Here is a 25,412-nt window from a genome sequence, read left to right as displayed (position 1 = left end):
TTAGCTTCCTGATTAAGAGACCATCTTCTTTACTCAATTGCTTTTAAAAAGTCTTGTAGAGGATACTGGTCTTCCTGACTCATCCCAGGAAGAAAAGAGTATTGGGCACACGTTGGTATAAAACAAAATGGTTTTTGGGATTTCGGTGGTGGCTTTGGGTTGATGAAGACTGATGGATGTGTCCCTGACTTAGCAATTTCAAGTAACCATTCAATAATAACATAATTGGAAAGCTAAGTATTTTAATATTTAACTTGTAATATCTCTGATCCCTGTGATCGTGTGTGTGTATATGTATGAATCATTTAGTGCATTTCTAGTGAGACAGATTGGGGATCTACATTTGCAGTAGAGACAAAATAAAAGATATGTAACCAAAATGTAATAAAAGAATAGGAAAATGGTAGTAACTGTCTTTAGAATACACCAAGATTTTAATCATCTATGCATGTAAGCATATGATCAGATTCTTTTCCAACCTAGAGATGGTATAGACACAGGGACTTAATAAAAATACATAGATAATCTATTGAATTTATATTTCATTACAACATGGAACAGTTTTGCAAAATTTTAGTCACACGTTTGTCTGAAAGAATTAACTTTAATGAAATGTAATGATATATCATTAATATACGTATTCTCATTATCCTAGGGCTAAATGAAGAACACTACTGTTTGTGCCTGAGTTTTCCCAACAACTCTGCAAAGCTGCAGGAAATACTATGCAGAGGATTTTTGATAGAAAATTTGTGTTATTTTAATATGTTCTAAAAGCTCATTTAAAATAAATTTTATACAAGAACAGAGCATTCTATTTGACAACTCAGCATGCTTTGCAGATGTTTAGTCTTAAAGTGTTTGGTGAAGTAAAAAAAATCAGAATAGGGGAAAATGAAATTTAGATATTCTGAGAAGTTGGGCCAAGTTAATTCAACAACTCTGAAGCAAAACCAGCAACTAATTAATCACTTAAAATAACCACATTCCCTTTGCTGAACTACAATTATTCAGCCTCCTTACTGTTGCATTATTTCTCAGCAATGGGAGAAACGTATACAGAGAAGTCATTGCACAGGTTAATTTTTGATTTTCTGCCTTTTAAAAATATTCTTACTGTTATGTGTTGTACTTAGAGAAGGAAAACGATGGGATGTATAGCAGGCCTGAGCATGACAGAGGAAAAGCCTTTATGTACCTCTTAAACAGGGAGAGATACTATTCAGGACAGCTCATCCTTATGTAAAGATTAGCACTGTAATTCTACTAAGGACAACAAGACCTTGGGTTATCTACATAAGTGCCTGTTGCATAAGTTAAAGCTGCTCAAGGACAGCTTTAATTTGTACACCCGACCTTTTAAAATACTCTACTTTTTTTACTGAAGACTTAATGTCATTGGTTAACTCGGGAAATAATGTAACCATTTTTCTCCACTCCAGCTTTTTTGGGATTGGCATCTTTGAAGCCCACATCTTCCTCTGTGTACAGTGATTTTCTGTTTTTGTGGGGGATACAAAATCGGCAGAGTTGAGATGAGCTCACTTGCTTTTTCTATATAAGTCATGTAAACACGCAATTCACACAGTAAGGGCTCAAGTTCAACTCGAGCTAGTTGGAAGATGCCTCCGTTGGTTCCAGTAGATGGCGTTCCTGTAGCTTTATGTTTTCAAACTTTTTATGTTTCTGGTGGTGTCAGAAAATACATCAGGAGGAAAAACACCACAGCAGTCCATTCTGGAGCACTCCCCAGCTTGTAGTGCTTTTTGGTTTGTGATACAGAAAGGAAAAGCAAAATAAAGTGAATTTTTTGCAAGTGTATCTCCCCATCGAATTGTCAGCACTACTAGCTCACTGGTGTCACAGGGCACTAATTAATTTGAGCAGCAACTCAAATGCACCTCAAGCTAACAGCAAATGTAAATAAATCTCAACAGGCTGGAGGGCTGCACAAGTACTTGGTATTATCACTGGCTAGTTAAGCCAAAAGATGATTTTGCAAGGCTATTTGTATTTGATCTATATATACAGGTCACAATCTCTTTTGGCTTAACCTACAGTTGAATAATTATGTTCATATAGCTCTTTTGGGTTGAAAATGTCATTTCTTCCTTGTGCAGGGTGCCTTGATGGCAGTATCTGTCATTCTTCATGCTATGATTTTAGCATCTCAGTCATGGTGGCATGCAGTTGTTAGTGGCTGCTGGTGACTTGCTCAGAGGAAGCGGGCAGCAGAAGGGCAAAATGATGATTTTCTAACAAGGGAGCTGAAAAAGGCAGCTGGTAGTTCCATCTCAGCTGTGCCTGGTTATAAGCAGGGCATGTCAGGACAGCTTGTGAGGAACTGGCAGTAGTGGCAAGCTGTTCTGTTTACCTGGTCGTAAAGATTCTCTGTAGACGTGCAGATGTACTACTTCTACATGGTGCTGCTATACATTTGTAAAGATAAAAAAACAAAGGCCTGTATTACATTTTGTTCATAGAACATTGTCTAGAAAGGTATCAGTGCTTACACTTCACCAAGTATATGATTTTATAAGAAAATGGAGAAAGAAAATGGCAACATGTTAGCAACTATAGATTGCTGAGGTAGAAAAAAAATACAAATGAGTTTACATTACCATTTTCAAGACCAGTGCACTCATAAGTATGGAAAAAAAAAAAGAAATCATAGATGTAAAAAAAAAAAAATGCAGTGGTCCTCCATTTTCTTCTGTTAAGTAGCATTCAAAATGCAAACTTTGTATGCCTTGATGCTAGAGTTGCATTACAGGCAGGACGTAGTTCTAAAGCTGCAGTCCTTTGTCATGCTTTAATGAGCATACGTTTGGGGTTCAGATTATCCTTAAAATATCCTACAAGCCTTTCTATACAATGAAAGCCTTTCTATACAATGAAAGAATTCACTGTTTCTGTTAAAGCAGAAGTCCTGCTTGAGGCCTGTAGTTGTTCTTCTTAAAGTGCACTTAAAGTACATATGTACAATGTTTTTAGTCTTTTCTGGATTTTATTCTTGAGTTTTAAACCTATTGAGAAAGGACCATGTTTGTGACAGAGGTGCACGTAGTTTTTTTAATGCCATAATTTATGAACACCTTTGCTCATGTATAAGAAGTAGTTCACTTGAATGAACAGACTCACTAAAGCTGTGACTGTTTATTAGAGCTACATAACCGGGTTTTGCAGAATAGTTACATGATGTAAATGCGTAGCTGCTCTGAATTAAGCTAAAACCACAAATATCATTTGTCAACAGTTTCCTATTCAGACCATTGTTCCTCAGAGTCAATCCCTAGATGTATTAACCCAGTGTACGCCAGTCTAGCATTTACTAGATATTCTTACCTCATTAATATAGAGCCAACCACTGGACTTTATTGTTGAACAGTAAATCCAACACTTCCCTTCCCCATCCTTCTATCTCTTTAGTTCTGGTTAAAGTGTATCTTTGGATGTGGGTATTTTGGTGCACTTCCAGAAGCAGCACTGTGACTCCTGCACGGCACCTTGCCCAGACTAATTTACCCTGAGATGCAGAGTAATGAATAATGGGATCAGGATGTTTTTTGCTTCTCAGATGTGCTTATATTGTGCAATGCAACATTCTCTGAATACGCCTGAGCTATCTGAATGGGATTGCGTGGCACTATATATATACTTATATATATAAATATATATCCTTAATTTAAAATATTCTCGTATATACAACACAGAGACACCTGTATCTGCCTGAGAGCAAAACATTGCAGTGATTAACAATCTTTTGCTTTATTGCAGAAATGAAGATGATGACCCAAGAAAACATAGCTTCTTCAAAACAATAAATTTCCACAGGCTAGAGGCAAATCTTATTGACCCTCCATTTGTGCCAGATCCATCTGTTGTCTATGCCAAAGATGTTGCAGACATTGCTGACTTCTCTGAAGTACGAGGAATTGAGTTTGATGACAAAGATAAGAAGTTCTTCAAAAAGTTTGCGACAGGTGCTGTCCCTATACCCTGGCAGGAAGAAATTATTGAAACTGGACTGTTTGAAGAACTGAACGATCCCAACAGAGTAGATTCTGGGGGTTATGCAAATGGCGGTGAAGCTAAGTCAGGAGTTTGTTTGTTGTTATAAATTAACACTAACAAATTAACAAAAAGAGTAGAAACCACGTCAGAACTTTCCATATTCTGACACAGTTTCAGAAACTCAGTGCATCTGTTTAAGAAGAACCAATCAGTGTAATATGACATTGACAGGCTATGTAGACCACCAGCTTTATAGACTATATTATTTTCCTTTGCTTTAGCAAAGGGGATATTTTTGTTTTATTGGAAACTTACCAAAATGAAGAACCATATTTCTCTAAAAACACTTAAAATGATAGAAATTCTGACATACCAAAAGCAATAACAGAGTGAAGAGGCAACCCCTTTTGAAAATGACTGACTGTTCCATTTTGGATACAATCATTTATTGGTTTTCTTTCTATTTTCTTGTTATTTGTACTAATGTTTTCTCTTTGTTGTAAAGTTTTCAGGACAGATTTTTTAATTTTCAAGGAATATTCTCAGTTAGACAATGGAGCTCATATACCATGTCAAACTTGGAATCTTACTGCCTAGCCAGTCTGTCTGTTGTTTTTTTTAATTTCTGGTAGTTTTTGAATGGTTTGGTTGTCATAAAATGTAAAAGAAGGCTCTACAGATCACTAGGAAATGAGACTGCCAGGATCAAACTCTTCTTAAAGCTGATTTTAACAAAGTGAAGATAAGATTGCACCAATTTAATTGAATAAAGCATCTATTTATTATTATTATTGTTTTAAGTTGTAATACCATATACAAAGAAAATGTATTTATAAGTGAATACACATTCTTTTTGACAATCAATTTCAACCTTTTTCAGGTTTCCTGATAGTATTTCTGTATTTTGGTGATAAATTAAACTGTAAATAGACTAAAGCAATTTGTAACTGGCTTTTTACAATAAATATATTTTAGTATAATATTCATTCAGTCACAAATACAAAATATATTCACCAAGTTGACACCTACAACGGTTCATTGTTTCTCGTGCAGATTTTGATGCATCTGTTTGATTTTTCAATTTTATGACAACCTAAATTGAATTAATTAGAAGCATTTTTGCAAATACTTGCTACTGTTGAATTGTATTACTTGTGAGGTGCATCCTACTGATTATCTCTGGTAAGAAGAAAATAGGTGGTAGTTTTTTGTAGCAACTTCTAAAAGTGATTCTGTATGTTGTTTACTGTCATCAGTCTAGCCATAGTTTCTGCTGACTAAAGTAGAAGTTGAAACTGCTCTGGTCATTGGAGTCCTGGAGGCTGCTTATACCATTTCCTATTTTTCATATAGCAAACCTTCTCCTGAGCTCAAAGATTTATTTTATATAGACACTGGAATTGAACTCCCACATCTGTTTTAAAATGGGAGTAACAATAGATATGCTGGCTTCTATAATCATCATATCTATAATGCAACACATAGCTTTAGAGATTATTTATAATCTAATAGCTCATCCCAAATGGTGCAATAATCAAAAACTCTTTAGTTTTAAATATTTTAAGTGCTTTAGTCACAGCTAAGTAATATGTTGGTAATGCATTATGTTGTTCTTCATTTTCTGTAGAAAGAACTAAGTATGAAAAGAATTGTTCTTTTTTTTTCTTTTTCTTTTAAATTTGCTTTTTCAGTGTCTTATATACTTAATTTTCAAGTGAAAAATCATGAAAAAGGGTGTTACTTAGGATTAGTGGATAGTTCTGTTCATGAATTGTTATGAGGATATAATTGTCTGCATTTTGAGGAGACTTTCTGACAAATAGTTTAAATCAGCATAAGCTGAATTCTGACTTGGGCTTTTAATTGAGAAGGATGATCGTGGAAAAATGTGAAAAGCAGAGGAGGTTGAGAGGAAGGATAGGATAGCCTTGTGGTTCTATCAGGGATTTAGGAGAGTGCTTCCACTGCTGGCATCCAGTGATTTTCTCCTTGCTTCTGTCTGTAAAAAGCTCTTACAGAGTGGTATTAGGCTAATATATTTATTCGTATAAGAATCAGACAGAAAACTTGATCATTTATGTATTTCAACATCAAAAACAAAAACTTACTACTGATAGGAAAGGCCTAATAGTGCTAGTAACATCAAGCAGCAAGCTTTTGACCTGAATTGGTGCACCTCTCAAATCTGTACAGATGCCACTTCACAAATCCTCTAAGGCCATAAACCAGTAGTGCGAATCTGCTGTAGTTTTTCTAGTGCATAACTGTTTTGTTTTTTTCCATAGATGCATGTTTCCATATGGAAAGAGGTATGTATGGACAGAACCAGAATGTAATGTGATGTTTAAGTCATATATCCTCTATGATACCAGCTGTTGTAAGTCTGGGATTTTCAAAATGTATTACAACACTGAGGTTTGTGAATTCAGGATATCATGTGTGCATAACGTTGTTATTTAGTTTTAGAAATGTTATAGTGTCAATAAATCCCAGCAGCATGTGTATCAGTGAGATATTGTAATGTTAAGCGTTCTGTAAATCATTCGAAGAAGCACATCAGTAGTCTGATAATGCACAGTTTGGCACAGTGTATTACAGAAAAAATGTGTCATATTGACATTATTGGTTTTAATTTTCTAAAATTCTCTATTTCAGAACACAAACAATTAGTATTTGCACCGTGAAGAGGTAGAACAGAGCAAAGGTTATAAATGTATTTCTGTTAGCATTTTCAATGCATCTTTTAAAATTTAATTTCAGCTTTTTTTTTTAAAAGACTCTTTGAAATGCATAGTTCTTTTCTTCTTCCTGCCACTGTAAAATTCCTTGTTATGCTTTCAGGAGCAAAGTTACTTTTAACATCCTGCTTCACCTTAACAAACCAAAGCCAGCAATCCTAAAAGATTTACGCCTATGATGAATTATGTTATCGAAGCCTATTATTCTACTTACATGAGTAAACTAAAAATGTATGTACAATTGTGCAGGATCAGGGCCTAAGTCTAAAGTATTTATCAAGTAAGTTTATGATAGAAATGTAGATAGGTGTTTATGATAGAAAATGGGGGATGAAGTTGTGGGAGGAGAATAATTTTGTGCTTGTGAGATACTTAAGTTCTTGTGGCAAAAGAAAATTATGTGCTCTGAAACCACTTTTTTTCTTTTCTTCTGCCTGTCTCCCTTTTTTGTCCTCTGCCAGTTTTGTGGCGCCACACTTGCCTGCCTCTTTTTCAGGCAGATAAAATGCATTCAAGTGTTAATACAATCTAAAAACCTAAATTGTGAAGTCTATTGGATTAAATGCCATCCATGAAAGGCTACTGAGTACCCTGGCCACTCTGTAGTGATTGTCTTTACAGAGCTTTACAGGAGAAATGATGCTGTCTTTCCTGCCTTGTTTTACTTAATACTACTATTAGAACTACTTGATAAATTTAGCAGAAGTAGGCTGAAATATGAGGTTCTTAACAGCTTGAAATCTGTTTGTCTAAGAATATCTTTTAAAGTACCCTAGCCAACACTGAAGAAAGGCTGCTGGCACAGAGAGGATATAAAAGGAAAAGCTTTCCATTGTATCCCAAGTCCAAACTTCCTTTGATACCATTCCTGTTACCCTTACCATTACTCCACTGATCTTACTGAGCACAAAGAGGCAAAACGAGTTTTAGTATTAACCTAATGAAATCATTGTTTGTAGAGATTATTTATCAGTGTCAATAAAGCTCTAGCTGTATACCTTAGGTTGTAAAGGCATGGGCTCAACTAGTCAATAAGCACCTTGTGTTGCAGCAAGTAGTTTGCTTTTCTGTGCCAGTATGAAATGGATTTAATAACTGGAACCTGCATGCAATTTCCAGGCCCTCTAGTAGCCCTCAGTATCAGGTAAGGCATCTTAACATAAAGTTAAGAGCCTGTTACCAAACCCAATATTTGAGATAGTGACATTTGAAGAAATAACTACTGAAAGAAAAATGGAGCTGAGATGAGATTTCTAGTTAGAGCAGACACATGCATCTACGCAATATAGCCATAAAATGATGAGTGATTTTATATGCCTTTAATATCAGCATTCATTTTTAAGAAATAAAATGCTTGTAATACTGTATTGAGAATATTGTTGCTTTCACAGCTTTTAATGATATATATAACATTTTTCTGGTCTGGATATCCAGATCTACGATTAAGAGAAGAATGCTCATCTCATTTACATTAAAAAATATAAATTGCTTCTTTTATGCTATGATAATCACTTGTATCTTTTTGTCATTAGATTTTTAATATCAAAATATTTAAATTCCTTTATACAATAACCAGTCGTTAAGAATATTTTAATTATATGTAGTTTTTTTCCTCTATAATAGGCTTTAAATTAAGAATTGAGATCTTAGCAACTGTGGCTCATAGCACCACAGGATGATGAAGGTTCTACCATTTCTGATGGTATATTTTGTTGTTGCTGTTGTTGTTTTTGGTTTTGTTTTAACTATAAGAAAAGCATACTTTTTCCAGTGACAAACCCATCAATTTTGATATCTATGGATAGAAGAAATTACTGGCGTTTTATATGAGGAGACACATAACTTGTTATGGGTAAAGGTCATCTATGATCATTTCTTCTTAGAGAGTACATTTGAAACATTGCATTATGATAGCCTTAGGGAGCTTCATAGACACATTAAAGAATGCATGGACAGAAATTGAAAGCAAATTCAATTAAACATCTGATTTTTTTCTTTAAATTAGCCACTGCATTATTACAGTGAATAATTCCAAACCTAGTATCTCATTTAAAAAATAGACAGGCTCGGTGTTTGGGGAAATCATTGTTTGGTGTTTCTCTGACTTTTGTTTACTTAACTGTCTGAACCTGAGCAAAACTAGTATAAAATTCTTACCAGTTAGCCCTTTTCAGTTGCAAAATGTGACTAAATACTCGGTGTTCACAAGAGAAGAGAAGTCTCTTAGGCATCTCTTGTCTTTGAAAGAGGAAGGGCAAGACCACGGGGGGTGTCACTGTGTCTCTTACAGTGCAAGTACCCGCTTCCATGGCAAGAGTGCAGATAGCTGGTGACATCTTGGTGAAGTACCATTCCCACCATTCTTGAGTTCATTTCCTTTATATGGCATGGTATATTGTTCTTACATGCATCGCTTCATCTGTATCCTCTTCTCTTGCCTACACAAAGCAAGCGCAGTTCTGAGTGAAGCCACCAACTTTCAGGGAAGCTTCATGTTAATTCTCTAGGTTGAACAGACAAAAAGTGCCATAAAGAATAGCTGTCAACAGCAGTTCAGCCAGTCTACTTCAACTGGTGAAAGGCTTTGGGGGGAAAAAAAAGCACGGGAAATAAAATGAGTCTCTTTGAAAGGGCTTCTATATATTTTATGTCATTGGAAAAGCAATAGAACTCTTTGGGGCAGCTGCGGTGGTTAATTTCTCCCTTTCCTGTTGACTGAGTGCAAGCACAATCAGTTCTAGTAGTTATTTTGTCCTGTTTGTGGTCTTTATGCATGCTTTTCAGTGCCTGAATGTTGTTAGTAGGCCAGTTTCTTTTAAGTGTTTTGCATTTTGATTAATGTACACCAACGGTGTGCTATTAGTGTTTGGTTTAAGGGGACTGAAAAGTTTCCTTCTTATTCAGTACACAAACATTACTTGAAGCTAAACATAACTAATTAATTTTGATGTGTTTTATCAGAGATGATCTTTACCAAAGCTACATGTTGGCCTGTATGATTCATTCAGGTTGTTCTGACAGCTGTATTTAACAGGGTGGAAAGATACAGCAAGACTGAATCACACGCTGTATGCGTATCCTTATGATGGGAGTTCCTCATGATGAATGTTTCTGTGATTCATGTTTTTATAAAGAATGCCAAAGGGATGACTGTGGATGTATCAGTTGTCATAACTTGTAGTTCAGTTAACAATAGTGGAGTAACTGTTTAAAAAAAACAGCTATTGTACAGGAATGTTCAGTTAGGTTTGCTTTGCAAGACTTCATGGAAACATGACACAGGACGTGCTAGACGTGTCTCGTGATTTTTGAATTGCTGGGGTGAAAGGTCCACTGCAAGTACGAGCAGGTTTGTTGTTGAACAATCCTGTCAGCAAACATTCACACAGAAATACTGGCTATTCTGAATACCTCTGGAACGATGAAAGCTTTCTTTTAACTACATTGCTAGCCTGCAGTGCTTAGCTACATGTCCCTCTATGGAAATATATTGATGCAACTACTAGATAAATCGTTCCAATATCCTGGACTTCTTAGGAAGACACAGAGCAGAGTCTGATCACCATGGTGGTTGTTTCTGAGGGCTTGAGCCTGCTTCTGGTGTCATCAGTGTGCAGTTTGTAAGTGGTTTCAGGAATATGAAAGTGCAGAGAAATAAGATGGGAAAAAAGTCATGTTGCATGATGCACTGGGTCAGCTCAGGCAGACTGTTAGGAAATACTTGTCCAGATAAAATGACTGTGGAGCTATACCTTGATATTTCTATGATCAGTGTGGAACTGGTGGGATAATGTCTGCAACAGTACCAAATGGGGAGACCCGTAGAGCATTCCTGTTTGTGTATACTTCTTGTGTGAAGGAATTAAGTTCGTAGTAAGAAGTATGGGTAATTTTTATAATTAACAGTAATAGTTACATCATGTTCATCAAGAACAACCAGCACTAATTATCAGTCCAGCCTGTTCCTCTGTAGTAAGCTGGAGACATATGCCTAATTTGTAAACAAGCCCAAAAGAATTTTGTTTCTATTCTCAAAACATAATACTGACAGGATACTGTGAACAACAGCAGGAAACTCGCCATTGAGCTTATGCAGAAAGACATTGGATAGAATAGAAATGTCAAATATGGTGTCTGTTTTGTAAGTTTGTTTTATTCTTTCCTAATTATGCAAGAACTATGAAGCTGGTTTGACAGCAGTCATTAGGCAAAGAAGTTTATTCTGACGAATACAGGGAATCTTCCTTTTTGTTGTTTTGAAGGTAACTATTTCCTCCCTTCCTCCAGACTGACTTCTGTTCTATCACCCATTAACATTTCTTTGTTAATGCATTTCTGGAGACAGATATGAGACTATTTTTCACCACAAAACCATGGTGAAGTTGGTTTAAAAAAACAAACACAGAGACACCTTGAAAATGTAATGAGAGATCAACAATTAACTGTTTGGACTGATGTCCAAAAAGATGTAAAATATGACATCAACATACATTGAGGCTATATATATACATATATAGGCTATAGTTTACGGAGTATTGTCCTAAGCAGAAAAATAATAAGGGGCTAGTTTTACCTCCCATCAGTTCCTTAGGACAATTACTTGCCTGCAAATAAACTGTAGCAGTGGTACGAGCTATTTAAATGAGCATCCACATAGAAATAAATATTCATCCTAATTTTAAGTAAGGTTTGAGGAGACCGATTTAATTATCCTTCTGCCTAGAGTAAAGGCAAAGATTTAAGTCTGGGTGTTTGATTAAGACAGGCTAGCTGTGTTTCCAAGACCACATATAAGTATGTAAACTTTTGATTGCCCTTGCTAACATACTGAAAGTGAAAAATGATGGTGCTGAAATCTGGAACCCAGCATCAAACTAACGAGCTGTCAGAGCACACTTGCACAAAAGTATTAAAGTTTAAGGTAAAGCATTAAAAAGTACGAACTCTGAGGGGTTGTGAAAAGGTTGTGTAATTATTAGATATTTATAGATCTATTGATACTCAGATCTGGTTTTATTTAATAAATAGTGCAAGCAGCAATATTCTCATCACTTTTAAAAAAAATAAATTTGTGTTTTAAAGTCCTGATATTTAGAAAAATAATGCAACTTAAATGTGGGCAGCTATTTTCTATAGCTGTATTGAACAACAGCATCTTTTCATGCTATGTAGAAGAAGAAATTCCAAAGTGTGTTCTGTATTAAATGGTAAAGACAATTCATATGCTGCTCAAATAATCTGTTAATGATATGTTGTCTGTCATTCTAAGAATCAGTAGTTCATCATGCTTTCCTCTCAGTGTACGAGATCCCATAATGAGAATTTGCTGTTAAATCAAGCAGTAGATAAGTATTCAAATACCAGCTTTTCTGAATTTCCCGCAGGTCATTTTGCTCATTTTTACAGCTCTGTGGTGAACACGTTTTTGTTTCCCTCCCCATCTCTCTCTGTCAATACTGAATCAAACCATTTTCTTTTTGATGTCACTGAAAATGTGGTGACAGATGCTGGATGAAAAGGCCTCTTAATTCATGAATTCAGGCTGATCTGCTGCCCATGAGAACTAAAACCAAACATGTACTCTTATATTCAGTCTTACTTCGGACTCTTATGTTACCCAAGTTCTAAGCAGGGAAAGGAATAAAGAAATGGATAATGTCTTTATAATTTTCCATATGCCTTGTACAGAGAATAGTGGATCAAGTGTTTTAAACAAAGGAAGGAAGGAAACTTTGATTTCCTGCCAAGAGATTGAAACCTCCTGATCTCTTACCGAGCTAGCTTATTTGGCTGCCAACAAGCAGTTTCCTCGTCTTAAGCAGCTCCTTTTCATCTGGGAACCTAACAGCAGTGAGGGAAGCAGACTGCAGAATGGCACCACTGTAAGAATTTGATCAACGTATGGATTGATTCACTTCCAAATTTAAATACGGACCAGCAAACACACAGCATTGTAGGTTTGGGGTATTCTCAGCTGGTTCATTACCAACTTTTACTTTTTTTTTTCTCTTAAGTAGATAAAAGTTGCTGATTTTGTGAATGTTGATCTCGTACCACACAGTAACTATTTAACCACTTTTACTGTTGAATTAAATGACTCTGATTTTCAGAAGTCCATATATTGCGTTCTTTTAAAAATATTGAGATTTACTGAATCTAAGCAACTGAACTCCTCCAAAGTGTTTTCTTGAAGAAGAAAAGCCAGATTAATTGAATGCATTAGTTCTCGGCCTTCCCCCAAAGCAGTGAATTAGTTATGATGCAGTTTACGCTGTATCTTCAGGGTTCATGCTAGTGACTTCAGAGCAATCTCTAAGCAGAAGTGGACTATAAATCAAAGATACTTTAAGTTCTTAGATATTTTGCATGTGTTTGTTTCAGTGAGGAGGCAAAGATGTGTGGTAAAGTCTGAAGTCAAAGAAAGTCCATGTAGCTGTAATCCGTGACAGTATGACAAGGTTTTTATGCTAATAAAGCCAAGAGCAGATGTGTGATTATCTTTTTACCCCTTGCACATAAATTCTGTGCATCCCTTGAGCCTTTCGTCCCAATCACATTTATGCAAGACTAATTGAGAGATCAATCAGGTAAATGTACCTGTTTAGTCCCTAGCATAGAGCTGAAATAGAGGGAAAGTTTTTATTTTGAGAATTATAAATTAAAATAATAATGGAAATCATTATTTTTGAGGAGAGGAAGTTGTAATTAGTGAGCTTTATGAACAACCATCTTCAGTTTTTGTCTACTCTCCCTGAATCTCAGGTAGCTCCTCTGAGACCCTTGTTTTTTCTGGATAGACACAAGGATAATTTGTTATTCAGGGCCCCATGGAATAGCTGTTGCTCCAGACTATAAACTGTTATTCCAAAATGACCATAATCTTGACATTATCTGGAAAATAAACATTTTAATATCAATTTAAGACAGGATATACAGGGCTTTAAATCTTCATTTTAATCAGGAATGGCAGTAAATGCATTAATTGTGTTTTGTTCCTGCAATCTTCCGGTAAGGAAAAAAATAGAGTCATTCTGTAAAAGCTATTATTTTAAATGAACAATGAATATATATATTTTTTTTACAATAGCAAGAGAGGAAATGCTGTTTGAATCTTTTTAACAAGCTTGCAAATAGATTCTAATTTATAGTAAACCAGGTGAACAATCCTTTTTTATTTTTATTTTTTCCTTTATGTAGCTAGCAGACTGCATTTAAGGCTTGTACCAGCAGAACTGATAGAGAATGAAGAAACAATATTTCAGACTTTAACATATATCTTTGGGTCACCCAGATGACATGAAAATAGATAGACCATTCAGAAGAAAATAATGTATTTTCCAACAATAATTGAAAAACATTTTTTAGCCTACAACCATAAGGCTAAAACCAGACCATCTAACTGTACACTAAGTTAACTGCAATGAACTTTGTGTATTCATCTCTAGAAGGATGATTTACCTACCAATTTCTTAGTTGCTTAATGTATGATTTAAAGATTATTGCATAGTCCTTTGTACAGTTTTTTTTTCTAGTGAAAACATTATTGTCATCTTAAATGGCTTTTATTTCATATAAACAAGGAAAGCAATAGGGAGGGTGACAGAGGGAGAAAAAAAGACACTTGAACAGCTTGAGAGCACAATATTCGTGCTCAGTAGAACTCAATTAAAAAATCTTTTTATTACAAGAGTCTTTGTGGGCACAGATGCTTATCTGTATAATTCTAAGTGATACCCTAAGGATTTCTTGAAGGCTATTCTGCTGCTTCAAGTTCAGACAGCAGCATTTTTGTTTACTTTGTGCTTAATGTCAACCCTTTTTGGAGCAGGGGAAAGTTTTATGAAAGAGAAAGTTAGAAAAAACATTTGTAACTGTGCAGTAGGAATTGTGTTTAGGATTGCACGTACCCTTAAGAAAAAAATAGTCCCTCTTCTTATTTGAGCAACAGCTATGAGCTCTAGTAAAGGAATACTTCATGTTTCCAGGTGCCAAAAGGATTTATTCTGAAAAAAAATGTTTAAAAACAAGACGAGATGTATACTGAACCCAGCACTACTGGACTGGAGAAAAAAAAAAAAAGAGTAATATGAAAGGAGGATTATTTTTAATTAATTGGAATCTTAATCAGCTAATTATCTGTAGAAACTGATTTATTATGTACGATTTGACCTAAAAGAAGTGGAAATCATATGTCTAGGAAACAGCAGAGCATGCATGTCAGGATTTTATCTTTATTGGTATTACAAAAGCAAAGTTAGAATACAAGAGATTCTTTTTTTTTTTTTTGTCTCCAGAGTTGATAATCATATCATAAATAACAGGGAAAGTTTCTGTATGACTGAAAAACAATGGAGATCATATTTGACTATTTAGAAGCTATCTGTTGTCAGGAATTTATCTTCTGGGTTTAGATTTTAGGTGACCCTTACTGATCTTTTTCTGCTATTAAACTGTGTTGTTGAAGAACTCAAATAATAGAGGACGTACTAAAACAGAATAGAGAAAACTATCTGAAGAATTATGGCTAAATTAATTTCAGGAATTAATCTTCTCTTGTCAGGAATATATATAATCATATATATCATGTTATACACATGAATACATATTATATGCATAATGTAATATACATATAATATATAATACATATAACATATAATATTATATGTATATATAATATAATAATTTGCAAAAAAACTCCTGCCTGCTGTGCCTTACTGGATAAATCCCTCTACTCAATTTTGCCTCCCGTTGGAGCAACTTTCAGCAGCCTCCTAATCTGTATGGAATTTACAGAGCTCCCTATTCAGTTCCTAGAGAAACATCCTAAGTCTGGGTCTGAGCCTTTTCCCTGCTGTAAGCAAACCATTTTATTCATTTTAGCTTTCCTGCCCATTGGTCCCTGCTTGCTGTGCCTCTGCCTGCCCTCCCCACCCTCTGCACCAGAGCTGCTTCTCCAGGCAGCTCTGTGTCCTCAGAAGGCTGCAATAAGAATAAGAGAAAAGGTAGTCAAAGGTGGTGGTCTGCCACTCTGCTCCCTTCAGATGCTCTGCTCCATTTAGATAAAATACACACTTAGAATCTATGCATAAGCCAGAAACAAATGAATAAATTAAATGCAATCTGTGCCCCATTTTAATTAACACTTTAGTATTATTGTTGCACCTGTATTTTAATCACAGGATAAGAAATCTGTATGAAATGTAATTAAAATGTAAAGATGATGATAAAAATAACAGAATACTCACAGTTTTGTAAATAAATACCATGCAGAAAATTAAAATTATATAATGATTTTTGCAGCAAGACAAAATTTGCAAAGGTCATGCCTGAGAATTGCAGTGAAGACACGAAATCAGCTTTTGTGTTTTAATTCTAAAAAATGGCAGTAATGGCAAAACCTGAATCTGACTGACTTCCCCCAAATCTAGAATTTTTTAAGTCTGTGTTCAAGAATACAATTTAAGAATAATTGACTGTTCTTTTGCAGCATAAACGATTCATCCACTGAGCTTCCAATTTGTGGCTTTATTTGTCTTCTGGTTTATTTAAGGCTATGTATATGTAGATCAGCATATGTAGCTAAGATGGACCGGCTTTCTTAATGATTAAATGAAGAGGCCTAATTTAATATAAAAATTTAAACTAAGCCTTTTTCTAAGAATGCTTTAAAATACAGAACATGTATATGCAAGACATTATAGCTGCCCTACCTAGACTTCACTGTGGGTATTGATGTAGTGACTTAAGTTACCAACAAAGATCTGGTCTCTCTGAGATCGTCTCAACCACTTGAAAATTACCGAAGGGGAGAGAACAGGTATAATTGTATTTCAAGGTCAAACTTAAGACAGATGTTGAGTAGTTCCTGTTGTAGTTGTATTTGAACACTGGGAAATATATAATGAATCCCAGAAATCTGCTGTGCAGCACACGTGACGTTAAGAACGTGAATTCATTGCCAGTTGTCCTCCAAAACACCCTATGCAAATACAATTTCCTCTTCTGTGACTACAGTGTTTAAAATGTGATTAACGCTGTATTTTTCTGCTATAGATACACAACAGGGCAACAACAGTCATTCCTCTCTACTGTTGGTGTTAATAACCTTATTCTATGTGCCAAATTTCAGTAGTCCAACTTGACATGAAGTGCTAGCATAGTGGCTTTACAGCAGCCTTGAAACTATAGTCATGTTCAATGCAGTAGCAACTATGTTCAGTGTAAGTTTAAATACTAAGAACCAGTCTTTATAGCACATGCAACCTGCAGTTCCTTCATCAGCTTCATAAATTGTCCTCCTCCACACAGAGAAAGACTGCACTGTGATTTGTACAAGAAATCAGAACCAGGATGACTGTAAGTACATTGCTTTATTTGGATTATGGCATTATTTAAAAAAAAAATAAAAATCCATTTCTATGCTCCCAAATTTGTTAACAAATAGATCTCACATATAATCAATATGTCTTGGACTGAATGTTATAATATGCAATTATGTTTGCACAAATCTATGCAGATGGGCTTCTATTATAAATTACCTTCTCTTCTGTTAGCAAACAGTTTAGCAAATAAATAAAAAATGAAGATTGATGGTATTATAAGAACAAAGTACCCATTACAATTACAGCAGGATAAAATTGCCAAAAAAAAAAAGTGTAGGATATTTCAGTTGTTTTTTTTTAATACTCATTTTTTTTGTAGTTAAAGATTTATTTTCTCATAGGCTCTGTGACTAAAACAGACTACATTTTGACAGTTTTTTTTTTACACTCTTCAGTGGGCTAAACTCCTGTTCCTCCTACTCAAAAACTATTCCTGTATGGGAAGTATCCCAGGAGGTGGCATGGGGGAACAGAATGGGGAGAAGACACAGCAGTTTTACTTACATGAGCACTTGAGCCTGTTTTTCTTGTTTTTAATCTGAAGTATAAATGTGCAAAAAACTTTCTCTGAGCCACTATGTATTTAAAACCCTGTATTTTACCATCATCTGGTAGAAACCACTGCTGCTCTTAGAGTATATAGAGAACAGCTAGAGGTCACATTTTAAGTATGTTTTACTTTCAAAAGATTGTGTCTGGTAGTAGGAGGCAAAACGAATGTTTTTAAATTGCATTATGGTTAGGAGAGAAGGAATGCCTGTCATATGTGTGGGTTCTAAAGTGAGAGAAATTGCAAAATAAAATTTAGAAATAATTTTAAAACTTCATTGGCAGCCCTTGTGGGAAAATCCAGTAGCTTTTACTGGGAATTAAACCTGTAGGAGCCTGCAGAATCAAATGAGCATAGAGATCTTAGTAGTTTTGATCCTCTTTTATATTATTTCTATAAAATTTGTTTATAAAACTATATTATAGATGACAAAGTGTATCTACTGCTCTTTCAAAAACACAGCTACTTAAAAACCAAAATAATCAGTTGCAAGGAGGTTATGATTTTGTTTAAAATTATTTAATAATTTTCTGTAAGGCTAGTGTAATCTTACAAAAAGGCTGTAAAAAGTCAGACCAAAAATAGAGTAATGGTGGAATTCCCACACAGTTAGACTGGTTAAAAAAAAGAAAAAAAAAAAGCTGACAATGATTTTCCATTTTCAAAAGTTCTCTTTTTTTCAAACTTCCTCTTGCATAATCATATAAATAAACAGACTGATTGCGTAGCATCAACGTTAACATCATCTCAGTCTAGAAGTCTTGTGACTTTGTGTGGGCACTCCATGACTGTACTTGCTATAGGCGTACTCCCGATGATTGAATCAATCAACAACAGATGGATGCAGGACACTACTGAAAAAATGCTGAGCATCTTCATTATCTTTTACGGTTAATGAGAGATGAAAGTGGTTAGCCTTTTAACAAATCTAGCTCTCATGGAGTGGGAGAAATATTTACAAAGAGTTAGTAAATAACCTCAAATTAATACATTAGTCAAGAGCTGTTCCTATATACCAGCTGGTTAAATATTTTTTAGTTCAGTTTGATGCAGCCATCGCATATAATGCATACTATTTTGATTAGGAAATAAAATGAAACATACCCTGAATAAGTAGGTTATAATATATTTCTTATCAGTTAAAGGAATACTACAGGGCAATGGTTTATATAATACAGTGAACTTTCTGCTAAACGATACATAAAAGCTAGCTTGCTCTATTTTTTTAGCTAATGTATGCTCAGAAGGACTAATAATAGGCCTTATGAATCACAAGCATTCATTAAGCCAACAGATGTTTTAAAAACACAACAGCTGAGATCTAGACTGTTTGAAGTGAACATGTAAATGAACATGTTTAAAAAATACTGAATCCTTTAAAAATATTACAGTAATATGCTACTAAATATTTAAGATCCTTTATTCTATGCAAAACCAGTTTTAATTACTGGATTAGTTGAAACATCTTTCAAGACCAAGCTTAAACACATCTTCTTGGTTTTGAAATGAATTTGGAATGCTTCACTCCCTCATGATTGTCCCCAGGGAAAACGGGACAGTCTCACCCATGTTTGTTTCCTTAGGAAGGCACAGTTTAGGCATATGATTTGGTTTTCAATAAAGAGATGTTTTTTACTTAGTTATCCAGCTGGCTTGATACAATTAAATCAAGCGATTTGTTCAGGATCACTAAGTGAATCGGTGACTTGACTGGGAGAAGAAAATTGGACTGGGAAAACTGAAAATACCAGTTCCCATCGCAGAAGTTTCTCAGTAGCACTTAAGTAAATTAGAGGGGTAACATTGTGTTTCACAGTCATCTGCACAAACCACCAGCATTGTATAGACTAAATTTACATCAGTAGAGAACTGTAGACACAGAAGGAAAACTGAATGAAAAAACAATTAACATTTTCATGTGACAGATATCTAAACAGATGTTAAATGAAAATTTGTCTTCCAAAGCTATTCAGTTTTGTAGGTATCACTTTTAGGGGAAAAGTTCAGCTGTGTCATGAACCTTTCGTGTTTATCTTTAGCTATTTATTTTACCAACCTATATGAACTGTAATTCTAGGATTTTTCTAATTTACAGACATTCAAAGTTCCTTTTTTTAAAAAAAAAAAAAAAAATTATTTATCTTTTCCTATTTTTGACAACTTACAGATTTGTCAGTGTTATCATGAGACTGTCACATTGGTATGATACCACCATTTTTAATGATAAGGTTAATTAATGCGCATGGCTTTTGCCTTTTGCATGCATAGATTACTGATCAGAATAATAAGTTGTCATCTTCAGTGATGACAGAAGGCAATCAGACATGCACATGGGCTCACAATTAGCATCACAACCTTTGCAGATAGTGTTTAGTGGTAGTAAATGCATAGTGAAATTTAGCATTTTCTAATTTAGTTTCAGGGGCAGGACATGAATGCACTGCAGTGAGGACAGAGACTCCTGCAATTGCTTTCTACCGTCTCCTTTCTTCCAGATCATACCTCACTTCTCCAGGCCTCTCATTCCCTCTAGCATCAATTTTTCACAAGTTCTTCATCTTTCTGGAGTCTTCATTTCAGCCTCCGTCTCCTGGCTTAGCCAATGCTGGCTTTCTCCTTGGATTGCTGCCTGAGTCCCCTGCTGAACTCAGGATGTGGTTCTGCCAATCTAATTGTGGGCTGCTACTGAAAGGGGTAGTCCCATTCCTCCGACTGTCTCCCCTGGTCTCCCTTGTGAGCTGAGTCAGGGAACTATACTTGTATGATTAGTTTTTTTTCAGGTCAGCTTTCTGAATCAGGTCATCATGGGGTAAAGTGAACACCAGTGCTAAAAATCATAGCCAGTGTGGGAGAGGACAGCAGAGTAGAGAGAGAATGGACGACCTTTTAGCAGCACAATTAACATGAGTTTCGTCGTTAAACTCCATTTTCAGCCCCAGACTACTCACCCTGCCTTTCCTGTATTTCATCCCCCAACATTAGCCCCTCCTTCTACTGCTTTTCCACTTGTCCTTGCCCTTTCTGCTTCTGTCGCAGTTATGCATCAGCTAATGCCAGCCATCTCACCCAGCTGCTTTTTCTGCCTCAGTCCTTGTACTTCCCCGGTCTCCTGCAGGAGAGACTGGACCTTGTCAGTAACAGTGTCTCACTCAATTACCACTGACACAGTATTAGCTAAAAATGGGAGAAAAAATGCTTCAGCAATTAAGAAAGATACCTTATTATTATAAACTTTTCTCAAACCAGCTTTAAGAAGCTCTTTTATTTATCCATGAAAAATAAGAAATTGAATTCTGACTGCTTGTGTTATAAAAGGGACAAAAGGCCTAATAGTTACGGAGTGAAATTCCTACAAATTGAGCTTTCCTCATTTCAAGCCCTTTGTATTAAAAATAAGCAGTGAAATAATTTTCAACAATAGTTAGAGGCTTTTTTTCCTACTGTAAACAAATGCTGGCCAAAAGTCTCCTCTGCGTAATGCAAGTCAACTCCCATTGACTTAACAGGAGTTGTTGCATTATATACGAGAGCAGAATCTTGTCTCTGTGAATAAAGGAGTTTTTTCAAGAGTGAGGGGGCTCTCCACAATGAATGTATTTTTACCAGCCCTTTCTGATTCACTGGCAAACTACCAAACATGAGAACTGTTTCTGTAGTTTTTTTACTCTCACAATGACAGACATTTTCTTTATCATTTTTAGTGGGAAGTCCTTTGTGTTTTTTTTTCCTCATTAAAATGTGTTTTATGTTTCTTGGTATTTTGTACAATGAACTAGAATATTTCTCAGTCAAAATATTTTTGAAGATGGTCCTCCCAAGTTTATCAAATATCTTCTAGCCCCAGTTTTAAACTAGCTAAGGATAAACAAACAGATTTGGGTCTAACTTAAGGGTACATCTCTTGCAGTTTGAAAGCTGCTTTGGAACTAAGCTGGACAGACCCCTGTGGAAGTTACAGGGAGCTACCCAAATGATTCCAGCATTGTGTCTTGGTGTGGTATACCCTAGACACACAACTAGAAAAGAAGTAGGCAGCTTTATAGTCATCAGGAATCATCCAATGGACCTTTAGCAACATGAAATAAATTTATCTTGTGCTAAAGAACTGCCCTCTGTAGAGTTTTCTGGACCGTAAACTATAGCAGTCTTGCTTTCTATTGTATTTTATTTTCATCCCAGAGCTGTGCTTGACAATTAAAAAAAGAACTTGGCAGATATCTTTCTAAAATTAATATTTTAAAAGTTTGGATTTTTTTGTCATTTTACATGTTCAACATCATCACATTAAAGAAAATACATTATTTTATTGATAGTAAGTCAAGGTGGTTTTCTTCACATTGCACTTTTGAAAATACACACTACTAATTAAACTGCTACAAAGATCAGACATGTAGATAAAACTGCCTCTCCAGAGAAATAGGAAATAGTAATGAGACAAACCGTAAGGCAGTAAGTGCAAACTGTAAGAGCAGATAAGATAAAGGGAGCCCAAACTTGATGATCAATCTCTAGATGTCCATATTCACAACAACCAGAGTTACTTGTTCGTTTCTCTCTGTGGAACCCAAACAAAACTTTCAGTAAGCATCTGACTAAACAAGGGCAAAAACTCAGTGGACTGTAGAGACCATTGGTCTTGCTCTCCGGTCAGTGTTTGCAAGTGCCTGATAATGCTTCTGACCTAGAATGTTGCATTGCAGTGGGATTTGATATTAAGGAAAGCGTTGCTGCTTAGCCGCACACAACTGGATTTCTTCAAAAGCTGAATTAAAACCTGCCTTGAAAATGGATATCTAATCTCATGTTTAAAGCCCAAGCAAAGGTATACCCAGTATCTCTCCTGATATAAACTATTTCAATATTTAATTGCCCTCACGGTCAGGAAATGTCAACATTAGGTTTGTCTAGCTACAGGTTCCAACAAATTGGTACCCTTCTGCCTTTGTCAGCAAGGTTGAAGAGGTCAGACTATCAAGATTTATTTTCTGTATATAAACACCTATTCAAAGAAATCAAGTCCCTTGTCAGTTTTTTTCTTTCAAAAGTTGAATAGGTTGAAACGCGTACGCTTTGTATTGTACAGGCTTGTTTTCTGCTCCCTGGATCATTTTTCAGTACTCTTTGAACTACTGCTAATATTTCCATTTTTCTCCTAGTATAAATATCAGAAGTGGATGCAGGTTTTTGTAGTGTTTCTTCACCAATGTGTGCGCAGAGACCTTCTTTCTAGAAGACAACTTTTTATATGCACTAGATTGCATTAGTTCTTTTTGCCACAGCACTGCTTGTGCTTTGCTGAACCAGTGATTCTTCCAAGTCTTTATTTGAGCCACTGCTTTTGTAGCCATAGTCTTCTCATCCCTTACACATCCCTTATCTGTAAAAATAGTCTTTCCTCCTTACTTATTACCACACTGATCTTTCTATTCCTTCTAAACATTACCTCCAACGGCTTTACGTGACCATCTAGACTACTAACACGAAATACTAGCTGAGGAATCAGCATCCTAAAGGATGCCACTAGAAACGCATCAGCTCGTTGACATCTTACCAGTGACAATTGCATTTTGAAATGTCAGTGAGCCAGTTTTTAGGCCAGTTATTCCTCCATAAATCAGGTGTTTTGAATCAAAATGTCTGGTGGCACCATAGCAATGGCTTGGAGAAATCCAAGTTTAAAATGGAAGAAGTGCAATTAGTTTTATCAGCAGAGCGTTTAATTATTTAAAAATAAAGATCTCTGTTCCTACTTGTCAGGGCCCTGAGGGCACTAACAGGCATTGATTGCCCTGGCCAGTCTCACCAGGCCCTCGCCCCATGGCCCAGGCACCCTGTTTCACTCAGCCCGGTGCCACCAGAAGGGTGCTGGTCTCCAGCCCTGCCTGTGCCTGTGCCAGATGTGGGCCCTGCTGCTCTGGTCTCTGACCACGGGGCTGCTGCTGAAGACCTACCTCGTTGCTGCAGGCTTGCCTGTCCTCTGGGCTCTTGGCTGTTCCCTGGGCCTACCCTGCTGCCTTTCCCCAGCCTCAGGGGGCCCTGTGGCTGCCGGCCCCTGAGGGCTGCCGGCCCCTGAGGGCTGCTGGCCTGTGCTGCACCCTGCCCCTGCTTGTGCAAAGGGTAACGTAAGTCTGGAAGGGACGTAGGCTATCAGGTGCTGCCCCTGTGATTGCAGCTAGCTGTACAGCAGACTGTGCTATTGCCAGTCCTTATATTTTATTAAGGAAGACTGGAGCATGGATTGACCTTTCCATTATTTCACCTGTGTCTAACTAATGGGTTTGTATTTCCATGAGTCAAAATATTTACCCTTTTGCATCTCAGGAACTGTTTGATTTTTGATGGGAATAAGGACCCATCAAGGAGGGCTGGGCTCTGTGAGACTGTTTTGGAAACTGGACTGTAACAGCTATTATAGTCAAACTAACCTCTGAACTCAGTGGAGCAGAGCACAAAAGGCTTCCTGGTTTTTGTGGGCATACCAAAGAGTTGTGGTGGTTGCTGGATGTTAGTTGCTCTAACATTTAGTTTACATTTTCTGTAATGTTCTGTAAATATGAATATATGCAAATGTTGATATTTCAGCATGATCGTTCTTTTGAGGCAACCTGATTTTTTACTTGTATTAACTCCCCCATCTTTGTATCTAGTAAGCTTTAATGTCATTGAGTCAATATGGTGCCCCATCCAAAAAATATTACTATAGGCACATTTTGCTGACATACTGTTCCTTAAAGAGTGCAGGATACCCATTTGAATAAACTGTGACAAGTAATTCAGCAAAGCAGTCACTGTAATGAAATGACATTCAGTCTTCTGCTTGGTGACATTTAAAGGAACAAAGAAATATGGGGATGACGTTTTTGGCCTTAAAAGGAATATATTAGCTGATTGGTGTGGCATACGGTAAGTAGTGAGTGATATATTATTTTTCTGCTGTTGTTTTACAGCAAATGGAGTTATTTAGAGGATGTACTGTAACAGAAGAAAAGGGAATATTGTAGTCTGACAGGAGCCAAATGGGTTTATTCTATTTTATGCTTCATATTTACAGCTTTCTAGCGTGAATGTCACTGCAAACATTATAAAGATTTAATGTAACCATGCTGATAATTCTTCTTAAGACATCACTTACAGTGTTGCACGTACATTTTAAGGATGTTATCTTAGCTTTTTCACTCAGGTTTGATCACTGGTGGATCAACCGGCTATTTTAAGAGCTGCTTTGATGCAGCAGCCCTCCCGTTAAGTGAATTTTTCAAAGCCCCCAACTAGTGTTCCGTTATTTACTGACCGATTGCTGTTTAAGAGAGAAGGGGTTGGGGCTGCCCCTCGAGGGATGCTGGGACTGCGGGTGGGCAGCGGCTGGCAAGGAGAGGGGCCAGGGGGACGAGCGGCAGCCCCCAGAGGAGATGGGGTCTGCTCCTGCCATTCCACGGGAGATGGGGAACGCTTTTTGTGCTTGTTGGGCTTCGACCCCTAGGAGCGTGGCACCAAATGCATTTCTGAGGGTAAAGAAGCCCCGTTATCGACACATCTGGTATATTTTTTAGCACTCCCGCTTGCCCCCAGCAGCGCGGCGAGCCGCGCCCCACACGGCACCTGTGGCCCGCCTCCCCCGACATGGCGCCGGCTCCACACGCGGCCGAGCGGCGCCCGCGCTCCCCCCCCGCCCCCTCGTCCCTCCGCGCTCGGCCCAGGCGGGGCCGCGTTCTCCAGCGGCCGCCAGGG

General features: G+C 36.6%; 1 protein-coding gene across 2 annotated transcripts in view; it reads left to right on the top strand.

Annotated features, from left to right (window-relative positions):
* Positions 1–25,367, top strand: part of GRK7 (G protein-coupled receptor kinase 7) — a 45,812-nt gene extending 20,445 nt beyond the window's left edge. The window contains exons 4-5 of one of the 2 annotated variants that reach the window (XR_014587881.1): positions 3,778–6,323; positions 17,061–25,367. Coding sequence is in view for 1 of the 2 variants with exons in the window: in XM_083847864.1 (XP_083703990.1) it covers positions 3,778–4,120 (343 nt within the window). In the remaining variant the exon portion in view is untranslated. Of the gene's footprint in view, positions 1–3,777 lie in introns of both variants that reach the window. The other variant, XM_083847864.1, reaches the window with a different exon arrangement.
* The last annotated feature ends 45 nt before the right edge of the window (positions 25,368–25,412 follow it).

The sequence above is a fragment of the Anser anser genome, assembly GCF_964211835.1.
Source record: "Anser anser genome assembly, chromosome: 9".
In the NCBI taxonomy this organism is placed as follows: domain Eukaryota; kingdom Metazoa; phylum Chordata; class Aves; order Anseriformes; family Anatidae; genus Anser; species Anser anser.
This window is presented reverse-complemented; position numbering and strand designations above follow the sequence as displayed.